Source organism: Neophocaena asiaeorientalis, unplaced genomic scaffold, assembly GCF_003031525.2.
Source record: "Neophocaena asiaeorientalis asiaeorientalis breed wild unplaced genomic scaffold, Neophocaena_asiaeorientalis_V1.1 scaffold571, whole genome shotgun sequence".
Lineage (NCBI taxonomy): Eukaryota > Metazoa > Chordata > Mammalia > Artiodactyla > Phocoenidae > Neophocaena > Neophocaena asiaeorientalis.
In genome coordinates, this window is record NW_020175669.1 from 891,384 (window position 1) to 915,213 (window position 23,830).

The following is a 23,830-nucleotide window of genomic DNA, read 5'->3' on the forward strand; positions in this document are numbered from 1 at the left end:
TATATATATATATATATACATATATACCATTTTCAAGTACTATAAACATTCATTCAAAGCCATACCAATGAAAGTACAAAAATTTTTAATATGGTTTATACAGGAAGAAGGAAAAGTATTCACTTCTCTAATATTGTTTATAGAGAATTATCTAAACACTTGACGAAGAAGGGATGTGTTTTTTTACGTGTATCAAATTGCATTTTTGTGTCTCGCTGGTGAATAAAGCGGTAACAGCTGTGCTGACTGGATGTCAGCTATTCTTCAGTGGAGATTTTTCATACATAAACAAATGGAAAAGTTGTACAAATATTCTATGCAGCCAGCAATATCCTGGTCTGTTTTAATAGCACATCCATTCCTGTTTTTCCTGATTGTTGTGCAAAAATTGTGTAGAGAGTCTACACGGACAGGCTTCTCTGTGTTCGGCTGGCTCCCAGCAGCTTAGAGTCCCAGTTAAGGTTTTTGGTGCTCTTAAAATTCCTGTGCTTAAAAGTTTACATTTTAATGAATATACTTACTATACTCTTAATTTTTTCACGAATGCACACCAATAATATAGATTCCCCACCGATGCCAAAATGGAAACAGAGAGGTTCTGTGCCCATTGGAGAACTTACTCATACTGCTAATAAAATGGCCAAAAAGGGGGAAATTTCCAAGTTAGATATCAAAATTTAGGGACAGGGAAATAATGATTTTCTTTTGAGTGTCTATTAATTAGAAAAAATTTTAATATATATATTAGGACCATTTTGGTTTGAAAGGTATTTAAATTTATAAGAATAATGCCCCTATGTATATCTCTGAAACTCTAAAAATAAAACCCCACTTAACTGTAATAACAGTTAGTATCCATCTTGAAATTCAAAAGTCAAAAAAAAAAAAGGAAAAACTTGTATTTTAACATTTCAACACTATTTGATCTTACGTATCTTTAAGATTTTCTTAGGGGTCGCTGCCTCAAAATGTCTCAGAATCAAGTTAAATTATTTATACAGTGATAAAACATGTGTATTTGTGTATGTCCAGATCACTGATATTTACTCAGGTTAAATATTTATTGCTTTTGAACAAAACATTTAAAAAATGAAAACCACAGTTTAAGTCTCTAATGTTTTTCGGCTTCTTAAACGGCTGCTTTTGAGATTTTGTCACATCATGACAGCTTAAATAGAACAGTGCCTTCTGTGTTTTTTCTTTTTAAAGAGGAAACATGTTGACTGTAATGCTGCATGTTGAATAAAATACGTTCAATATGTTAAGCACAATAGTTCCAAACTGTATAATCTGCACTAGGCAAGCTTTACACTAATAGAACAAGGCTTGAGTTTAATCCGGAGAAACGGGAGAATCACTCTGGCAAGTTACCACAAAATGGGCCTCTGCCCTGTGGTCTCTGTGTTCAACTCACTGCTATGAAATTTGAACTAGTCATATCTTATTAAAGTAAATGTAGTTTTATTTTACAAGTTTTAAAGTTATCATTAGAGGCACTGTTCTACACTCCATAAATTTCACACTATTTGGGGGCTCACCCCTAGCCCTCGGTGAGTTCTTTCAGAGGGACATATGAGCCCAAGAATTCTAAAGCAGAAAACTGTAGGGTCTATGAGTGTTCCCAGCGTTTCACAGCAACTTACGAATTTTAAAAGACTGAATTAAGAAAAGGAGATAAAGCTTGTCTCCATGATTCTTATTTTGCAGTGACCTCTCAGAGTTGCCCTATTAACACATACAATAGATAGTTTTGTCTCTAAAACAAGTGTTCAGTCAGTCCTGCCCTGGCACCTGGTGGATGTACTAACTCCTAAACCTAAAGGCTCCGGTGCAGGGTGGGAAATGCAGAGATGATGACAGTCTCCTGGGGCAGCTTGCTGAGCTCCACCTAACTTCCGCAAACCACAGTCTCCCGCAGGTGTCACATTAGGCCCCTTCTTTCCAGTCGTTACAAGATCAGCATCAGCGGCTGCACTCACCTAAGATTTTGCTAATGTTGGAGTTATGCATGTCAGGAAAGGCCTGAAGGATTTTCCTCCTCTCATCCTTGGCCCAAACCATGAATGCATTCATTGGTCGCTTGATGTGTGGCTCACTGCTGGCCCGGCCACGGGCATCCCTGTAGACTCGTGCTTCAGCCACAGTGGCACCTCCTGTTGGCCAACAATAATACTGCTGTAGTTTAGCTGCAGAGCCATTCATTGCTTTACTTCCTGTAATGTCAGGGCAGGAAGAACAAGATGGGTGCAAAGCATTATTATCTGGAGACTGTTAACATAGCTGGCCACCTGTTTCAGCTGTTTTCCCTAGGCCCTTCTCTTCTTTTTAAATGAACTCTTGGAAGCAGAAGACAGTTTTAGATGACAGTTCTACAGGCTCTTCTGAGGTAGGCCTCAAAGACACACTGGGCAGAATTAATTTTGCATGTTTTTATATACCTAGTACATTTTTACCACAATCAATTCCAGGTAACCTTTCCTGCGTGATTTCTCCCTTCAAAGCAGGCTCTTACTATCATTTTAGCCTCATTTGCCAAACACTGTAGCCACTTCAAACTATCTCTTAGCCCCAACAGAACTCTCTTTCACAATACTGTGGCTTGGCCGGTGCTCCCCTCACTGCCTGGAAGCCCCTTCTCCTACTTCTTCATGCGAAATCCCACTCATTCTTTAAGGCCTATTCAAATGTTGTGTGTTGCATGAATTAATCAGTAATTCAATGATAACTATTAACTGAGCAATTACTATGAGTTAGGCTTTATGCCAGGTGCTAGGTATACAAAAGTGAATGAAACAGCACCTGCTTTTAAAGGAGCTCACAGTTCAGGGAGGAGACAGACCCCAAACAGACAATTGTAACAGAGTGTATGGTAAGTGCTCTAATACTGAAGTAAACAGGGCATCAAGAGGGTGCCAGCAGACGGGACAGTGAGCTAATGCCTCCTAGGAGAGGTGACATCTAAGCTGAGTCTTGGAGGATGAATAGGAATTAGCACGTGAATGGGGGCGGGCAGTAAAGACGATGGGAAGGGTAATTCAAGCCAAAGGAAGGGCATTTGCAATGATGCCTACCAGGATGCATTCATTCCTCTTTCTTTTAATGTTACATGCTCCAAAGAAATTACTTGCTTATGTGGCTATCTCTCTCTAATATTTCCATTCCATCCCCAGGAATATGAGACCCCTAAAGTTAGTGTTTATGTTGCACTCATTTTTGTATCCCCAGGATTTTCCATGTAATAGATACTCAAATACTTATTAAGTAAAGGACTGTTCAGTTTTCAACTCATATGCAAAACTAGTAGACTAAAAGGCAGTCATTTCAAGGGTTCTGATATATTTTTCTGCTGTGTGAGCGTAGTTCTTTAACATCCCCTATGAAACTAAGTCTAAATTCCTGATATTTTATAGTTTCCAAAGAAGTGACCATAGTAACCTACTAGATTGAAACCTTCTTGAGGATATGGCAGGAACTGGCTCTCCTTCACTGCTGTATCCCTAGGTTCCAATAAAGCACATGGCATCCAGAGTTTCAGTTAGTAAAATACATTCAATTAATGAATGGTTGAATAAATGAATCAATGAATGAACATAGCTCTTGCTTGCTTTCATACCCCCTACCAGCATGATACACTGATGGGTGCTTTGCAGGTGCCAACTACTATATATCTCCCTATAGATTGAGAACCCCTATAGTTAAATGTAAAGTTGGACTGATGGCCTCAGCCAGGGCTTCTACTGCATAAACAGGAAAGCCTACTCCCAAAAGTTTAGAAGCAAAATATGCATTAAAACCTACATCTCTACATTTTGGAAAAAGTAAATCCTTTCAGCTCAGTGGAGTGATTATACAGGAACAACATGATCCAATCCATCTCTGCCCTTCTACTCTGTTTCTAGTTACCTTGATGAAGTAGAAATTTGTTTGTGTCAGAGCTAGGAATAAATTAGAACATTAAAGTACACTATTATTTGGCAAATATGGTCATCATTTATTGCAAACAAAAGACAGAATAAAAGGGCTGAACTGGCTAATACTGTCAATTATTTTCTAAATATGAGGAAGGGCAGAGGGGCCCCTTTCTGAAGACCATGCAAAATAAAATATTTTATAAACAGCCTTTCTTTTAGGCCGAATAGACAGAATGATCCCTTACATGAAAAGTCTCAGATCCCAAGATGCATAACTAATATGCTACCTTTTCGCCACCATACCCACAGTACATTAATTTCATTTAAAATGCACTGACCATACAGGATAAATTGATTTCACTTTATATGGGTTTGACAGCCATGTTTATTGTGCAGTGAAATGTAGTGTAGCTTCCAGCTGACAATATCCATCAACACAGGGCAATATGCTGACTGCTGGGCCAGATGAAGGCATACATTACTCTGGAAGTGAAACACTCATTCAGATACGACAGTGTCTTCTCCTGAGGATCACCATAGTAATTTATGATGCCCTCAGTGCTATTACTTTACAACTGACATGAATTCAGCAATTTATATACTTGCATGCATACATATAAAAGGAGACAGGCTTGTGGAGACTGTCAGATGCAAAAACATTTCAATATTATTCTAAGTTAACTACTATGCTACAGGTGATTAACATTTGAGATCTGCTTTTACTGTCATAGCTTTTCTTCAACTCTAGCAACACCAAATAGCCAGCTTCCATTTATTTATTCACTTACAAGATGTATTTCATTGTTAACAGGCAGTTTTAATCTCCTACAGACTGATCATCGTAGATTTTTAGACTCTGGTTTTAGTAGATCTTCTACACCATACCAATTGATACTCCCAGACATGTCCAAACCTAACCCAATCTCTCTCCCTCTCATTCCATACTGTAGTCTTAACATATCCTTCCTACTCACTTCTACCTGACTAAATTCCACCCTCTCTAAGGTATAGAGTTCAGGTCCCACCCTACCAACTGTCCTACACTGACCTTGTCTGTCCTCCCATAGTACATATTATTTACATGACACTGACTGACACAGAAATTGAGAAATTCAAGCACAGTACATAGTATAAAAATGTGAATTAAGAAAGGGAAAATAGAAAACACCAGGGTGTATGCACATCTTTTTTTTCTTGTCTCCTTTTCTCTCTCCCAAGCAGAGTCAACTGCAAAATGAATGGGACATTCCAAGTTAAAACTAGAAATGTTGTATTAATGAACCAAGATTTAGGAAGAAGAAGAGACTTATCCAGAGAGATCAAAAGTTTTGAAACTACTTTTAAATTGGATCTGATATATGATCAGAGTCAGAATTTTTAAGAAAATATAAAGGGGTCCTAACATCAAAAGAATATTTAGAAAGTGTCCCTTAACTTCCCAAAACTGCTTCATGAAACAAACTGGTGAGGGAATTATTGTTATAGCAATAAAAATACATATGCCTGTATATATGTGTATAAACTCAGAAATTTAAAAAGAGATTGTATTTTAGGAAATCCCTTTTAAACAGATAAGGAAAACTCTATATAATAATATAGAATCATTTTTAAAAGGTATGCTATTAATCTGAATATTTGAAGCCTAAAATTGACTTTCTGCTATAATTAACTTAAGAATCTACATATCAAATGTGACTTCATGCTGCTCATTTATTTTCAGAAATAACATCAAGTTAAAAGGGCGGCGGCGGGGAGGCAATTCATTCTAAAGTAGCCAATGCTCTGTGTCAGAATCCAGAGTTATCCTAGAGAATTGCTCATAATTCTAAGAGGCAGATTCTTTCACTTTTAATAGCAGAGGAATCATTTGTGAGTTCAATGTTCATAATATGTCTTCTCATGGAAAGCAGTTGGAAGAAGCCTAGACCTACAGCTATGTACTTGGAGACTACTGCTTTCCAGCTGGCCTAAGAGTCTTTAATTACCAGCAACACCATTCCTAAATAACGGAAGGTCAACAGTACCACACTAGGCAACAAGGGAAAGCACCGGTCCCCTTTACTCCAGGAATTCCTGCTCTCTCTATTTCCCTGAGTTTAATTCAGCCTTCATCTCCCATATCACAGTCTGTGTAAAGGCAAACTTTCAGTTAGATGAAAAAAGATAGTCTATGAGGAAACAACAGAAACTGCCAAGGCAAAAACTTTCTTAGGGATCTGTGATTTAGACGATTGAAAGAGAATACAGAAAGCTGAGTTTTTCCAGGTGGGCTGGAAAGAAGGCCAGTTTAACCATCATAGCCTATGGCAATGGTCCTGAACTAATCCTAGAGAGGCCCCCTTTCTGGGTAAATGCCAAGGGTTATGTGAGTGAATGAGTAAGCGTTTTGTGTGGATTTGTGCATATATAAAGTTCTCCCTAAGGAGGAACTCTAGCAAATTCTATAATGTGCTTAGGAATCATTTATTTATGCATCAATTCAGCAAACACTTCTGACAAATTTCAGATGTACCCAGCATTGTGATGGAGTATACAAAGATAAATAACACATGTGACTTGTTTTTAAGGAATTTGGCCCAGTGTGGGAAACAGATGCATAAATAGAAAATTACAAAACAGTGTAAGTGCTAACATGGGTAATTTCAAGGTACTATGAAAGCAGAGAAGGGAAGCTATTAATGTTGTTGGAATGGACAGATATGAATAACGCAGAAGCTTCAGAGAGGAAGTACTGCTTGAGCAGTATCTTAAAGGAAGAGTAAGAATTTACCAGCAGGTATGAGTGTGAAAGCATTCTAGGTTGGAGAATGTGTGAATATAAAGGCACAGAGTTATAACAAAAGCACAGAGGGTTTTAGGGAATAAAAAGAATCTGGCTATGGCTTGAGTTTTTTTTAAAAAAACAGGGGAATACCAAGAGATTAAATTCGGAAAGTAAGTAGGGGCAAGATTGCTAAGTACCTTGACTTCAAAGCCAAGAAGTCTTTAAGGTTTTTATTATAAAAAAGCAGGGTAGTGACATGAACAAATGTGTTCTACAAGAGATCAAAATGGAAGCTAAATGAGAAATTACCACTGAATAGTCTCAATGATTACCAGCGAATTGGCAATAAAGAATACAGAAAAATAAGGTGAATAAATACCTCCTCACAGGCCCATTAAAACTTACATTTTGTCAGACAGAATGAATGTAATATAAGTAAAATATAGCACAAAAGATTCTCTTCTGGGATCCAGTTCTGGTAATGGCAGAATAACGTATATCAGACTAACTTTCAAGTGGATAATAATTATAACTGCTGGAAAAAATATGAAAAAAAAACCAGTTGAAGGTACTTGAGATCTACCAAAATTAAGAAGAAACTGGAGAGGATTCAATCTTAGAAAGAAAGAAATGTCACTGAGTATACCCCCTGTTTTCATAGTTTTTCCATGAAGACACTCCCCAGTCTGAGTAGCATGGAGTGGCTAGAATGCAAACAGAAAGTCAGTCTTACTTGGCCTAATGTATCAGAAGAGACAGTTTGAGGCTTCTGAGTGCCTGACACCTGAACTTCACATGTATAGGGATGACTTCAATGATTCTGGTGGAAACCAGGGCTGTATATCTGAAAACTCTGAGCAGAAATTTCAGCTGATGCCCACTGCAAGGGAAACAGAATTTGGATTTGAATCCTACAAAGTTGGAAAGTATTTGTGAAAAATTCAGGCTTTCCACTGAAACCCCAGAGGGACCACTCTTTAGGAATAAAGACTGTATGCTAAGACTAAGGATTCATCTTAGGACTGAAGACAAAACTCAAACAGTCACTACCTAACAGTGCAAAACTAAGCCTCCACAAGTTCAATGTGACCAGCAAGTATTTTAACTGCCTCCTAGCACAAAAATAAACATTCTTAACAGAGGAAGATAATAGAAGCCAGAGTCTCTACAATTTATAATCCACACTGTACCGTGTATAATAAAAAAAAACACTAGTTGTGCAAACAACCAGGAAAATGTGACCCAGAGACACCCCCCCCCCAAAAAAATATCAACAGAAAGAAACTGCAATGGCTCAAACAGTGTAATTAGCAAACAAGGACGTTAAAGTAGCCATTAAAAATATGTTCAAGGATATAAAGGAAAAGAATATCATAATTAATGCATAAATGGGGGAACTCAGCAGAGAAATGAGACTATAAAATGAAACATGGAAATTCTAGAACTGAAAGACGTGTTTGAGATGAAAATACACTGAATGGACTTCATAGCATTTTCAAGTGCAGAATAAAGGGTCAGTGACCTTAAAAATACATCAAAAGAAATTAGCTAGTCTCAAAAACAGAAAGAAAAAAAGCTGAAAAAGTAGGCAGAGACTTTGCAATACGTAAAACGATATACTGTCCTAAGTGTAACTGGAGTTCTAGAAAGAGAGGAGAGAGAATCATGACTGAAAACTATGTGAAGAAACACGGGCTGAAAATTACCCGAATCTGGTGAGAAAAATCACCTTGTAGGTTCAAGACATTCAGACAAATGCAGGCAGAATAAATACAAAGAAAACCATACCTAAACACTAGTCAAACTGCTGAAAACCAAAGACAAAGGGAAAATGCCAGAGAAAAAGGACACATAATATATACAGTGAAACAATAATGCAAATTATGGCTGATTATTCATTAGAAACAATGAAGACTGGAAGCCTATGGAATATCATTAGACTGCTAAAAGAAAAAAATCAACGTAGTCTTATCCAATGAACATATGCTTCAAAAATGAATGTAAAATACATTTTCAGACAAAAGCTGAGAGAAGGCATTACCTGCAGACCCAGACTAAAAGAGACATTCAAGGAAATTATTCAAGATGAAGAGAAATAACATCTGATGGAAACTTAGATATATAGGAAGAAAAGAAGAGCAGTGAAAATGATAAATATGTGACTAAATTAAGAAACTGTTTTTCTTCTCTGGATTTCATAATAAACGGCTGATTGTTTAATGTTTTTAAAAGACAAGGAACTATTTAATACAAAATACAACATTGCATCGTGGGATTTATAATATATGAAGAGGTAAAACACGTGAGAGAAACAGCTGGCACAAAGGACAAAGGTAGTAAATGTTAAATGTTGCTTGAGTAGTAGTATAATTTTAACTGTAAGGATATTCAAATTAAGAATGAACAGCGAATCTAGAAAAAACAATTTTTAAAAAAATACAAAGAGGTATAGCTAAAACACCAGTAGAGTAATTCAAATGGAAGACTAAAAAGAGGATTCAGAAGGAAACAGTAAAAAGATCAGTGGTTGTAAAGGGGAGGGAGAGATGAATAGGTGAACACAGAGGATTTTGGGGGCAATGAAAATACTCTGTATACCATAATGATAGATACATGTTCTACATTTGTCCAAACCCAAGGAATGTACAACATCAAGAATGAACCCTAATATAAATGATGGATTTGGAGTGGTTATGATGTGTCAACATAGGTTCATCAATTATAACAAGTGTACCACTCTGGTGGGATGTTGATGATGGGAGAGGCTATGCATGTGTGAAGGCAGGGAGTATATGGGAAATCTCTATCTTTCCCTCAGTTTTACTGTGAAACTTAAACTGCCTTAAAAAAAAAAAAGTTTTCATAATAGTAGCTTAGAAAAAGGATTCAATTAAGCAAAAGGAAAAAAAGTAATAACAGAAAGCCAAAAACTGAGGGAACAAACAGAAAAATAGCAAATTGCAAGACTTAATCCCATCAAAATTAATAATTACATTAAATATAAATGAATTAAATAATCCAGTTAAAATTGGAGATTTTCAGAATGGATAAAGAGTAGAAATCAATGAATAGGAAACAATTTACAAAGCCAAACACTGGTAATTTGAAAAGATCAATAAAATTGATAAACCCCTAGTGAGACTGATCTACAAAAAGGGAAAACAAAAATACCAATATTTGGATTGAAAGAGGGGATATCACTATAGATACTATTCACTTTAAAAGGATAGAAAGCAAATACTGTGAATAACTTAATTCCAATAAATTTGACAACTTAGATGAAAAGAACAAATTCCTTGAAGGACACAAACTGCTAAAATTCACTCAAGAATACATAAGAAGTCTGAATACTCCTATAGCTAATAAAGAAATTCAATTTATAGCCAACAACCTTCCCACAAAGGAAAATCCAATCTCAAATGGTTTCACTGGTAAATTCTTCCAAACATTTAAGGAAAAAATAATAGTAGTCTTACACAAACTAAGAAAGTAGAGGAAGAAAGAATACTTCCCAAATTCATTATATGAAGTAACATCATACCCTGACAGAGATTTGAACGTAAGTGCAAAAATCCTTAATAAAATATTAGCAAATTAAACCCAGTAATATGTAAAATGGATAATAAAACATGACCAAGTATGATTTATCTCAGGATAAATTAAGTTAAAATGTAATAGTAAGTTAATATTTGAAATCAGGCAATGTAATTTAACAAAATAAAGGGGAAAAAACATGATCATCACAATAGATTCAGAAGATGGTTTTGACAAAATGCAATACCCATTCATGATAAAAACTCTCAGGAAACTAATAATAGATAGGAATTTCCTCAGTCTGATAAAGAACTTTTAAGGAAAACCTGTAGGATATCATACTTAATAGTGAACTACTGAATGCTTTCCTCCAAGATGAAGAGCAAGGCAAGGGATGTCCACTCTTACCACTATTAATCAACATTCTTCTGCAGGTAAAGAAATAAAAAGCAGGCAAAATGGAAAATAATAAGTAATGTTATGTGTATTCATAGATAATATAATTGTTTACATAGAAAATCCTAAGAAATCTGCAAAATAATTACTAGAACTAAAAAGTAAATTTACCATTATTGCAATATACAATATAAAAATATAAAAATCAACTGTACTTCTATATACTAGCAGCGATTTAAAAAATAATTTCTTAAGTTTACATTCATAATAGCATCAGAAAATAAAATTCTTAGGAATAAATTTCACCAAAAAAGTGTGCAAGACCTCTACACTGAAAACAATATAACATTTGTGAGTTCAATAAAGTAAACCTAAATAAATGGAGGAACACAGTATGTTCATGGATCTGAAGACTCGATATTGTTAAGATGTCAATTCTTTCCAAATTTATCTATAGATTCAACCCAATCCTATTAAAATTGCAAAAGACTGTTTTTAGAAATCGACAAGATGATTTTTAAAACTATATGAAAAATAAAGCAGTAAAAACATCCAAAACAAACTTGAAGAAAGTTGAAGGATTCAAACTACCTGATTTCAAGACTTACAGTAAAAAATACCTTGTGACATTGTAAAAACTAGAGTAGTAAAGACAGTGTGGGATTGTTAAAAGAATAAACAAATGTATTATATTAAGGCATATATGTGGAATCTGAAAAAATTGGAATGCACGATCGTATTTACAAAGCAGAAATAGAGACACGGACATAGAGAACAAACGTATGGACACCAAGGGGGAAAGCGGGGGCAGTGGGATGAATTGGGAGATTGGGATTGACATATATACACTATCGATATAGATATATATACACACATACACTATGTATAAAACAGATAACTAATGAGAACCTACTGCATAGCACAGGGAACTCTACTCAATACTCTGTGGTGACCTAAATGGGAAGGAAATCCAAAACAGAGGGGATATATGTATACGTATAGCTGATTCACTTTGCTGTACAGTAGAAACTAACACAACATTGTAAAGCAACTATACTCCAATAAAAATTTTAAAAAAGAATAGACAAATAGATCAGTGGAACAGAATAGACAGTCTAAAATTAAATCTTCCTCACATATATGGTCAATTTTCAATAAAGACCTAAGCTGTTAAGAATGATCTTTTTTTTTTCAACAAACAGTGCTAGGACAAGTGGACAAATATGGGGGAAAAAGTAAACTTTGACCTCTTACCACACATTACACCCAACAATTAATTGAGATGAATCATGATTTGAAACAAAAACAAAAACTATAACACTCTTCAAGGAATATCTTGGAGAATATTTTAGTGACCTTGTAGTAAAAGCAAAGATTCTTAGATATGGCAGATAAAGCACTAAATATACAAGAAAAATAATAAATTGAACTTTATCAAAATTAAGACTCTGCTTATCAAAAGTGATTATTAAGAAAATGAAATGTTAAGGCCCAGACTGGGGAAAAATACACGTCTGACAAGACTTGTATCAAGAATATATAAAGAACTTTTACCAAAAACAAAAAGTAAACAATCTAATTTAAAAATAGGCAAAAAGACTCATAAAAAAAACTTTACAGAAGAAGATACAGTTATGGCCATTGAGCACATGAAAAGGCATTCCATGTCATTAGTCATCGGGAAAAGGCAATTAAAGCCACATACCATTTTGCATCCACTAGAATGGATTACAACACTAAATGTTGGCAAGGATATGGAGCAACTGGAACTCAAACATATTGATAGTAGAAGTGTAAAGTGGCATAACCATTTTGGAAAACAGCTTGGCAGTTTCTTTTAAAGTAAAATATACATTCATCGATGACCTGCAATTCCATTCCTAAATACTTACCCAAAACAAATGAGAACTTTTCAGAATATAATAGCACTTTTATTCAGAATAACCAAAGGCTGAAAATAACTGGAAAATGGACAAACTGTGGTATATACATACAATGGGATACTATCCAAAATAAAACTATTTCAGTGCTTAGTTCAAAAAAGGTAAAAACAAAAGTACCAAAGTAAAACAGAAAACCAAACAAACGAATGTAAGTGATATTTTTCTGAAAGATTCTTTTCTCTGTAAACCTGAGTGTGCGGCATATCCAGGCCATTGTGAACTCAAAAAAAAAAAAAAAAAGAGTCATTTAGCAAAAAGAATTATTAAAAGGGGAAAAAATGCTACAATTGGTTGCTTACTAATAAAAAGAGACAAATATAATATACACCATCGGGTCCTTGACAATCACACTATTTTAGACTACTTTAGTCTATCAACAGAATAGTTAATTTTCTCCTGTGGGATTTTGAAAGAGTTACATGACACATCTGAGTTAACAGAGAAAATGATCATGAGTGCATCAGAAACAAAAATGTAGAAGATGAAGGAATATTAGAAGCAGACATGAAGAATTAGGAAAGGAGGAAGTTATTAATATGACATAGGTTGGATTTTTTTCACCAAGTTTATTCCACCAAATGTATCTTAATATTGTAGAGGTCTACTTCACTATGTTGTAGGGATGGCTGACAGCTGTCTGTCTATGATTATGGAAGTTCTGCTAACTTTGCACTCCAACTTACTGCCAGAATGTGAACTTACTTTCATTATAAGAAGGCTACTTGAAATTCAAATTTGATTTCTTCTTGGAAAATAAAAGAGATGGATGATTTGGCTATCCTAGTGGTTTACTTGGCAGTAATACATTCCGTGGCTGAGCGAGAATCTTAATCGTTAGAGAACTGATGTGTTCATCTTCAGAGAAGGAGGGATACCAGCAGTGGAAGAGTATGGTTTGAGCTCTGTGTCTTTTATAGAGGATTAGCTAGATAGGTTAGCAAAGAATGACTTACTGATGGGTGTCATGATTTAAAGACGGCAAATGCAAAATATGGATGCATAGTTCTTCTGAACTAGAGGTCGGTTCAGAAGAAAAATAAGGAACCAGAGGTACAGGAACAAAAGATGAATAACCTGTGGTACTTTGATTAAAGTGTTAATTCTTCATTTGACCAGCAGGGGAAAGCCATAGGAACATTTTCATTTTAAGCTTCTTTAATCCCTACCTACCTCAAATGCCCTACTTACCTCAAGTATTGAACTTACCTATACCAAGAAATTTACTGAATAAATTAGACAGATAGATGATAGATAGATAGATAGATAGAGATAAAGATATAAACATATGTAGTGTACACATAAAGAAAAAATTCCGCTGGACAATTTGGAAACGGACATTTCACTAATTAGAGTACCAAAGTAATTATTTTAAAGAACAGTTTATGTTTTTCACTAGTCTAGACCAGAGATCAGTTTCCAGAATAGAGACACCAAGTGTACTAAGGAATTTTACCTACAATAACATTTACAAAGTGCTTTCAGGAAATACATTATCTCAATCCTCCTTACAATCCTTCGAAATGGGTAAGAGGGTAAATATATTCACTTCACTTTATAGATGAGAAAACCAAGGCTCAGAGAAGGTGAGTTACCAGCCTCTGAAATAACCGGCTGCTAGTATATTGCTAAGGAACAAAGCCAGATCTAGAACCTAGGTCTTCTGACTTTAAGTCTAGTGCATTTCTCCTACACCAAAGCTACCCCAGGCACTATTCAGTGACATGAAATAACTCTGAATCTCAAAGCCCACCATTCCTTGGCTGGAACATTGCTTTCCCCCTGTAAGGATGCCATTTCCCTGTACTGTTAAGCACATTAAAGGAGCCTATTACCAGTTATGAAGTTCATGCCACTATCTAATTGGTCCAAAGATGCAAGAGCATGCAAAGAAAGCACTAAGGAGTGAAATTACAGCAGGGACTAAAACAAAGCTAAATTAATGCATTCCTTGGTTGCAGGATTATGAGCAAGTGCTATTGTAGATAAGGCTTCTATTTTTTCCTATTGGAAACTCCATTCTCTTTAAAAGACCAACAAGAAGAACCAAAAGGGAATTCCCTAAGGTCAGCTCTGAGGAAACATAAACCTCTAATTCAATAACTCTGCTACTGCTCTGAAAAAAAGGCTTTATTATTGCAACATCCATATGGAGCCAATTGGACATTAATGACTAATCAATCCCTCCCCTTTCTATTCTACTTAAAGTGTCACAAACCATGTTTAGATTAGCCCATTTCCTGCTTAGGATTGCTCAAGATGTCTTTTGTTCTTTCAGGACCAGCCTGATGGAGGCAGCTTAAACAAACACCACGACCAGAGTGGCGCAGGAGTTATAAAGTGCCATATGTGAGTGAACAAAGGGGCTATACTAAAGCCTTTTGTGGTATTTGTTAATGTTTTTCATCTGAGCTTAAAAAGGCTTAATGACTTTGTGGTGAGCTGATGCATGTGGCTCGTGGCTTTGCAAAATGAAGGAAATTCTAACCAGTGATACACCAGGCTGTGTTTTCAAGGGTCTCCTGCTTGCAGTTTTGGTGCCCATGTTTACTTTTTTTTTTTTTAATTCTCAAGTTATATTTGCTTTACACAGACAGCTTAACAGAGCCCTTTATCTTATTTCAACTACAAGATCCTAGGGCAACTGAGATAACTTATGTGATTCTTTATTTTAATGACCTGAAAGTAGCACAGAACATCAAATACTCTACTTATTATCTATTTGCTATTTGTATGCACAGGAGAGGGCTTACAAGCTGTTGAGTCCAGGCAAAAAGGCATTATTTAAGTTTGAACCAGAGACCACTGTGGAGGAAATAAGACAAAAATAGGTTCTGGCTCCCTAAGTTTTCAGGAGAACCGGTCTCAGATTCAAGCAGATTCCCTTGGAGAATACAGAGGCTGGTGAAAAGCTGGTAGACTAAATAATTCATGTTGCTCAGCAGTTTCTAGCTTCATCCAACTCAATATACTACCATAGACTCTACATGAAATTAAGAAGCACAAACCAAGATGAAGCAAATCTCAGATTAGTTAACAAAGATACTACTAAATCCAACCTCTCATTTCCACCCTTATCACTCATCAATTGCCTTGGCCTCATTCTCTCTGGTGGACTATCTTAAATACCAGCCTTCTAGCCGATTTTTATTTCCAATTTTGAGTCCCCAGTCTCTACTTAAATACCTCTTCCTAATTTCAGCCAGGGTAATCCATCACAAATGCAATTCTGAGCAGAGCACTCCTATATTAAAGTCTTCAGTGGCTCCCTAAGGCCCAAAAGATGAAGTCCAAACTCCTTAGTATGGTATTCAAGGCTCTCCATGACCTGGCTCTCTACTATGTCTCCAGCTTCATCTCTAGCTACTCTACTTGAAATTTTTTGCTTTATAATACTGAACTACTTCTGGTTCTCTAGATACCATGTTGCTTTATACTAGGAGTCCATGCTTTCCCTTTTCCTGGAATTTCCTCCCCATCTTGCAATCAACTCATTCTTTGACTCATATCAGGGATCATCTGACCCAGACAGTCTCACTCAGTTCGTCAGGTTGGGCTAAGTATTTTAGGCTCTCACAGCACCCTGTGCCTGCCTCTATCTTACATTTACTATATTTTATCCAAATTGCCAATTGTATCTGCCCACCTTCTTCACTACACTATGTACCTTAAAAGGGCAGGAACAACGCTGTGTCTTATTCATAACTGCTTTGCTAGGGTCTGGTGCATAAGCTGGCATAAGGTAAGTACTCAAATGTCATAGCAGAGAGCATTTGACATCTTCGACAGGGAAAATTTTAGAGTGAGATTCAGATGTCTACATGTTGCATTAGAACCTGGGAATTTCTGAAATCAGATTTTGTATAAATCCCATTTATTTCTTATATTCTGTTAAGTACTTTGCCTTACTTGAACCCTCTATAAAATAAAAAGGGCTTTAATGGGAAAATGTACCCACAGCTGTTTGGAAGTCAGAGATCATTGGTTCTAATCTTACTTCTTTTATTGACTTTCCACACTGTACAAATCTGAAATCCTGGCCTCCCACTTCCGGGGAAATCCTGAAAGGATGATAAGGCATGTCAGAGCTTTCTGGAAATATTAAATCTGAAAGCTATTCTAATGCTGTCGGGTTTGTGTAAATATATACAACTGAAGCATATATTCAAATAGGCATATGATGGGACTTTCCCGATAGAGTCAATATGAAATGGATAAAACATGCTCATAGAATTAGAGAATTTTAACATGAGAGGGATATTAAAGATCACCTAATCCACATCTGAGGTTAGAGAAGTTAAATTGCCAAAATCTCATAGTTAGTAAATGGCAAAATCACAATGAACTCAAATGTAACTATTCCCAAAGTTTCACACTTGCCATCAAAGTAAATTTCTAAAATGGTCAGCTGAATTGTTTCAATGGTATCCAGACTTAGATTAAAAACTCTTAACAAAATTAATTTAGTTGGTCGTTCTTCTTCATTTCATTTGTCTCAGGGAATCTGCCTTTTACTAGAATGAGAGACGCAGATCACAGGTGCAGTAGAAACTAATTTTTTAAGGTTAGGGATATGGAAATACAGAGTATTAGAAGGAGAGGGCACAAGCATTTGGGGTAATCAACTCAATTTTGTAGTATATCAAAACTTCTTTGCCCTGAGAATCTGGTGAAAGTATTTGAAAGGTATTTAATATTTGTGTGGTTTGAAAGATTGAAAAAAAAAAAACTTTCACAGGTTTCTATTTCTCATTAAATTTTTCTACTTTTTAATGAAAACCAACAGGAAAAAACTACTTCAACAAAGGCAACCAACTGAATCAGCTCATCTTGGAGAAAAATGGGAGTCGGTGTGGCTCAGATGCTATGTAGACAGACAGATGTGGGTTTGAATTTTGATTTGATCTTTCCTAAGTAACCTCCGGTAAATTATTTCCCTTCTCTAAACTACAGTTTCATCTCCTTATAAAAGAGAGCTAATAATTTCTGCTTGTCTGGATCCTTGTGAGGATTAAGTGGGAACATAAATGTCCCAGCAGTGACTGGAACCCAGTACCCACTCATTGAACAGCAGCTGCCTTTGGAAATAGTAGCGGTAGTAATGGCAGTAGAAGTAGTAGAGTGTCTATTCCGGTACCAAGAACAAGCAGGTGCTTGACTCATATTTGTTCCCTTTCTAGCCTTTCCCCGCACCTGGGTGATACTCCCTACACTGCACAGCCCCGTCCCTCAGCATGGTTATAAAATGAGCCCTGAGCTGGACAGTGCAACGTACTACTTAACGGAGCCTCTTTTCTGACCCAAGTATATTTCAAGAGTGTCCCTATGATATAGACCTAAAATGGATCGGATATGCACTAAGACACAATCCAAAAGACCATCTCACACCGCCCCAGTTCCCACCTGTGGGGCCTGTAACCAGACCATGCTGCTCAGTCCAAGCCAGAAAAAAAAAGAAAAAAAAAGGAGAAACCATTATCTTGAGAATTTATAGATCAGCTCTTTATAAAGGACTCATTGGAATAACAAAGAATTCGGATTACTGACTGTATGATAAATATAGGACAGGGAAGTTTCAGGGACATTTGACAATTGTTTTTCCTTTCTGCTCTACCAGCAGTTCTGTGACTCTGCAGCATGGAGTAGCTGCTCTTACCATTTTTCGTTTTGTCCTCACGCAGGATCAACCTTCCTAGTGAAAAGTCAGCGTATATTGAAGAAGCATGAAGTGATTTCTCTGCCATGAAAGTAAATATACATAAGCCAGTAAGGTGCAATTTTTATTTTTAGTAAAAATTTTCAATGGCTGAATATACTGTTTATGAAATTCTTCTCTCCAGGGCTGTGACTTGGGATATTAAGTTTTAGTTCAGAATTACTTGTTACAGCCTACTCCTAAATTTAACAGTTTACAGTATAATGCAAATATTGATGGGTTCTTACACAATCTCTTCCCTCTGGTACCATGACCTAATTTGGGACATCATGTCTAAGGGTAAATATCCACTGAACAAAATCATTTAAAAAAGATCACTCTCCTCTAGTGAGAGGCAAAAGTACAAGACTGATCTGTAAGGCATCGAACAGTCACAGCAGACAAAGTGAAATCATACGTAACTGAGTATTATACCCAGGAGGAAAAGAGGTATTTTTAAAATGACTTGAATAAAAACCCTCCTAACACCTACTCAGCTCTCCCATGATGTAATATGAAAAGACAGCCATTGAATAGCCCCTCTGAAAGGACATTAAAGAGAACAGAGGAATAAAGAGACTAACAGACCACCAAGACCAACCTAACTTCTGCTTTTCCATTATTTTTAACCTCTATACATAATCTAAGTCAATCTTGAACAACTAAGGTTTAATGCCTATTTAGTTGGTGGCAAAGTCCAAATTCCTCAGCCTGACTCTCAAGGCCCTCCACAGTATGGAACCCAGCTATTTTTATAATATATTCAATTCAACAAATATTCACTGAGTATAAATATATGGAAAGCTTTGAATTGGGCTTGGTGGAGAACACAGAGTTGAGAAGTGACTCTTTCTTTCTGGAACTTGTGAATGTCCGCGTACTTTACCGTTTCTGTGTCTTCTTGGATTATTCCCTCAATTGAAAGTTCTTCTCCTTCTCTTTGTTTTTCCAAACCTAGGCTTATCTCCAGCTATATTTCTATCAGACCTTCCAGAATCATGGCTGTCAACAAAGCACTGTAGGCTCCTCTTCTAAATAGCACTCTTTTCTGTTTCTCTAATGATGTACTATAACATGTAACACCTTAGGTTGTTCTGCTTTCTGTATATGCTAATATTATTATCCCAACTACATTAATAGCTCTTGAAGAATACAGTATAGTCCATCTTTTAAAAAATCCTTCTCTCTGTGCTCGTAACAGTGCTGTGTATATAAGAGATAATTGGTAAATTATAACTTGAACATGTGGGTAAAACTAAAGATTGGGGGACTCTGAGTAGGGATAGACCCCGTTGGGAAAGACCTGGCTATCAGAACTTGTGGCTCAGTCTACAGAGAATCACCTTTAAAGAGGATGAAATGACAGATAGTGTGTGTAAACAAACAGTGATAGAGTAAAATGAGACAGTGTATCTAAAAGAAGGAGATATTCAAAGGTAAGAATTTCTTAGTTAAAGAAAAAAAAGATAGGGAAGTCAGTAACAGAAAATAGGGGAGAGCTGATCCGTTATTGAATTTTGTGAATAAGTTAGAAGCACAGTTATCAGAACTTGAAAAGAAGGAAAGGACCAACTGGGGAAAAAAAAAAGGGAAAAAAACGTTGTTCTCAAGTTCGGTCTTGACCCTAAGCAGAGAGAATTTAAAGAGCACACCAAATTGGCCTAAGACTCTTTAAATTCCACCAGCCTAAGGTTGGGCTGAATTCTATAGCCTGCAGATGGGAAGTCAAGTGGCTCCTGCTGCCAAGAGAAGAGGATTCTAGGGACAGGGAACTAGACAAGGTCCACACCTCAACAGTCACTACACAGTTAGTCCAGACATGGCAGATAGACCTCTATCAGCCAGCGTTTATTCTAATATGTTGGTTTATGTGAGGCAGACATATGTACTGCTGAGGAACCATAGACTGATTTTGCAGTCCCATTGGGAACATGTGCCGGCTGTTCTTGTCTTGGATCTGATTTTCATGGTAGATGGCGTTAAATCTTTTGTCACCCAGGTGCTACAGCAAGATGGGGGAGCACTTCTGTGTGATTCAGTAATGGCACAGACAAGCATTTCTTCCCCAGAACGGAGGATATTCAGTCAGAAAACCAGATAATTTTGTGTGTGTGGTGACACTGTCAATGATACCTCTTTAGAGAAGGCAGCCCAATGAGAAACCAGCTCTTGGACAGGGCTAGGCTCCTCACGAAAGGGAGGCTGGGTCTTTGATTGGGCTTTTCTAGCTTAAGCAACTCTAAGAAGCAGGTTGAATTCGCTTTATGGAGTATTAGGGGATGGAGTTATACAAGAATCTTGACATTTCACTCTCTTATCCCATCAGGACAATCCATCACTTGGAAAGTTCAATGGAAATTGTTTTCTACCAACATTAAAAGTTATTTGGGAGCTTTTAAGACACAGCAAATATATTTCTTTAAGAGAAGTTTATTTGCTTGTTTAAGAGAGCTGCACTTTATATATAGTGCTGATATAAACTGGTGCACAGGATCCTCTAAAACTGTTTATATCCACAGTAAAATACATTTTTGTGATACCACAGAGTTAGTCCAGAGCCAAGGGCTTTTTGAACTCTGCTTATCTCCCAGCCTGTGTGGCTGTTACTCAGTTTTCACCATGTCTGGGGTCTCCCTGGCCACCCATCCTGGCCTCAGACCTCAGCCTGCTGGTTCCAAACAGACTGCTTTGCCTATTCATTTTTCTGAGATGCCTGGAAATGCTATTTTAGGCAGCTATAGAAGGCCAGACCCATAAGCCCACAGCAAAGCTCTGGTTAGTGCTCCCTCTGGATTTCCCTGGGTCTTTTAATATGTATAATTCCCCAACTTTTATTCTTGGTATACAATCTAGTACTTGGATACCTTCTTGGACAAAGACATCTCATCTCTGATATATTTCAATAATAATTTCACTTATTTTAAAGATGGTGTGGTCCCCAATTTACACTTGTTACTTTCTAGTTGACTTAAAGGTGAATGATTTCAATTGTACAGCAGTAAGATAAGAGTTTAAAAACCAGAGATCATCTACACCAACCTACAGCTGAGAAAATTCAGGGAAAGAAACTGACTTGCTTAGGGTAGAACAACCGGAATTTAAGTTTCCTAACCCTTGAGGAAATATCTGAAGGGGTGTCACGGGCAGAAACGGTAAGCTTTATTTTGTTGGAATCCAAAAGTCAGACTAGAACCAATGAGTAGAAGTTATAAGGAAGCAAAGACAAATAACAAAGAATTAAAAATTAGAACCGGAATGAGCTTCTCAAGAAGTAGTCAGTGTTCTGTCATGAGACTATTAGAGGCATTTGAACAGAAGTGAGATAACTTCTTGTCAGGAATATAAAAAGGGATTTCTTGGATGGAACTGTAAATTTGATTACATGTCTCTCCTTTATTCCAATTCTGCGAATCTAAATGTTGTGGCGTGAAGCACTGCATTCTGGTGGGCTTGAACAAATAATGGCCTTTACATTCCAAAGTGTAAGCAGATGTAGCCTTTAAACCCCTCCCCAGATTATACTACAGCTTTCCTCTGCTGCCTTGAATGAGCCGTGTATCATCAGGTCAATCTTCCTTTTCTACCAGGAGTAAGGATCCAGGGAGGGGAAAGGAAATGTGAAAAGCTTCAAAGATTTCCCAGAGTATGGATCAAAGGGTAAGCAGGATTTTTAGGAGAAGACATTCGCATTAAGTGGTGCATTTTTTAAGGAAAAGGAGGAAAAGTTGCAGTCCCTGTTATTTGTCTATAAACAGAGAGCTTAAGTTGACAATAATAAAGCTACCCTGAGATTTAAAACTTAGAAGCAATCAGAAGTTCACAAAAAAAATGAAGCTTTCAGAAGGGTTAAGGCCATCTTGGCTGGGATCCAATTCACAAATTCAGTACAAATCTATAAAACCTTTCTAAGCAAATCTGAGAACCTGAGAGCAACCCCTTCTAAAAGGGGTTATTCTTGGTGCACATATCCATTTCCATTCAAAGCAATGCAAGTTTTTAATACATGGAGGACAGCACATCATTACAGTTCCAACCCAGGGTCCAAAAGCCTGCCTAATGGTAATCACTTTCAGAGCTCATCCCTTTTAGAGCTCATATTCCACTATGCTCCACGTCAAAATGAGGTGTGAAAAAACAAAACAAAATGAGGTGTTGCCTCCCTCTGAGGCTGGGACACAATAATTGAATTTGAGAATTAAAAGAGGTGTTAGAAGAAGATTTTCTTACCCAAACTATTCTGAAAAACAGAAAAAAAGAGAAGTGTCCCTTTAGAGGCCCCAGGTGTGTGAGAGAGAAGAAACAGGATGGAGAGAATATAAAAAATAAGGCAGGCTACAACTATCGTTGCTGGGGGGAAGAGAAGAAGAAGGGGGGGGTCCATCTGTGAAAGGTAATTAGGAAATGTTACTGGAGAGATCTTCTTATTAATAAAAAGAAAGGATCATTCTCATTAATAAAAAGAAAAGATCAAAGACTTGAAAATTCGATTCAGCAAGTGGTATAAATATACTCTCAAAGATATTGGTCTCCTCTTTTATTTCTCTGAAGAAAAAACCAAGCGAAAGCTACTGTGGACAGATCACCTTTCTTGTAATAAACACACTCTATGTTTCATGAAGACCCTAATAACAATCTTGCATTTGGAGGGGACCCTAGAAATAATGGAATCCAACATACCTCTTTTAAAAAATAAAGTTAAGCCCAGGGGCATTCGTCACTTATTTGCCTCCGTTTATCAAAGGAACTTTAATCCAAATTTCCCAATAACCAGACCAGAGCCCTTTCCACTATACCTTGCAACCCTGAAATTAGGAGGGTTGGGATAAGAATTGCACTCTTGCCTAAGGAGAACAAGGAGAGGGGAAACACCGTATGAAAAGTCCATAAAAAGTTAGATATCTGTTCGTCATTCTTAATACGTGGTGACAGACTCAATTAATTGAGTCCTCTCTTCCTTACATGCCCTACATAGGAGCTAACAACTTTTGTGCGCTCAATACATATAAAGCCAACAAATGCTCCAAAGTATAACAAGACCTTAAACATGTTTCCTAAGCCCCCAGCACCGATGAATTTGTAGTTTTATAAATATCGTGGTGAACAAGAAATGCTGTCTTGTCATATTCAAGCCAAATAACAGCTGGACTTTAAAAATAAAATTTTGAAGACATTTGCCTTTTATATTTTTAATTTCTGTTTTCCTGGCTTACGGTTTTGTCATTTGATTTTGATGAGTGGTTAATACACACGCACAGCTGCCTCTTTTGGTGACCTTTCCCTTGCTGCTTCCATGTTCAAAGCTATGAAGCAGGCCTACAAGTTGCTTACTAAGTGATATTGGCATTTTCGCAACTGGCAGCAGACATTTTCCTGGAAAGCCAGGCTTACTTTAGTCACTTCAGAAGCCACACAGGAGAATAGGGTGCAAGGAGAAGAAGGGCATAGCCCCTTAAAGCTGCCATTATGCATTATTCACAATAGCCAAGACACAGAAAACAACCTAAGTGTACATCAGCAGATGAATGGATAAAGAGACTGTTTTATATATACATATATATAAATTCATGTGATAAATGATATTATGTATTAC

General features: G+C 36.7%; 1 protein-coding gene across 5 annotated transcripts in view; it reads right to left on the reverse strand.

Annotated features, from left to right (window-relative positions):
* The window catches only part of SOX6 (SRY-box transcription factor 6), a 414,778-nt gene that overhangs the window by 13,783 nt on the left and 377,165 nt on the right, over positions 1–23,830 (reverse strand). For 4 of the 5 annotated variants that reach the window (XM_024731581.1, XM_024731582.1, XM_024731580.1 and 1 more), the window contains one exon: positions 1,980–2,213. In XM_024731581.1, the coding sequence (XP_024587349.1) occupies positions 1,980–2,213 (234 nt within the window). The remainder of the gene's footprint in view (positions 1–1,979; positions 2,214–23,830) is intronic. The other variant, XM_024731583.1, reaches the window with a different exon arrangement.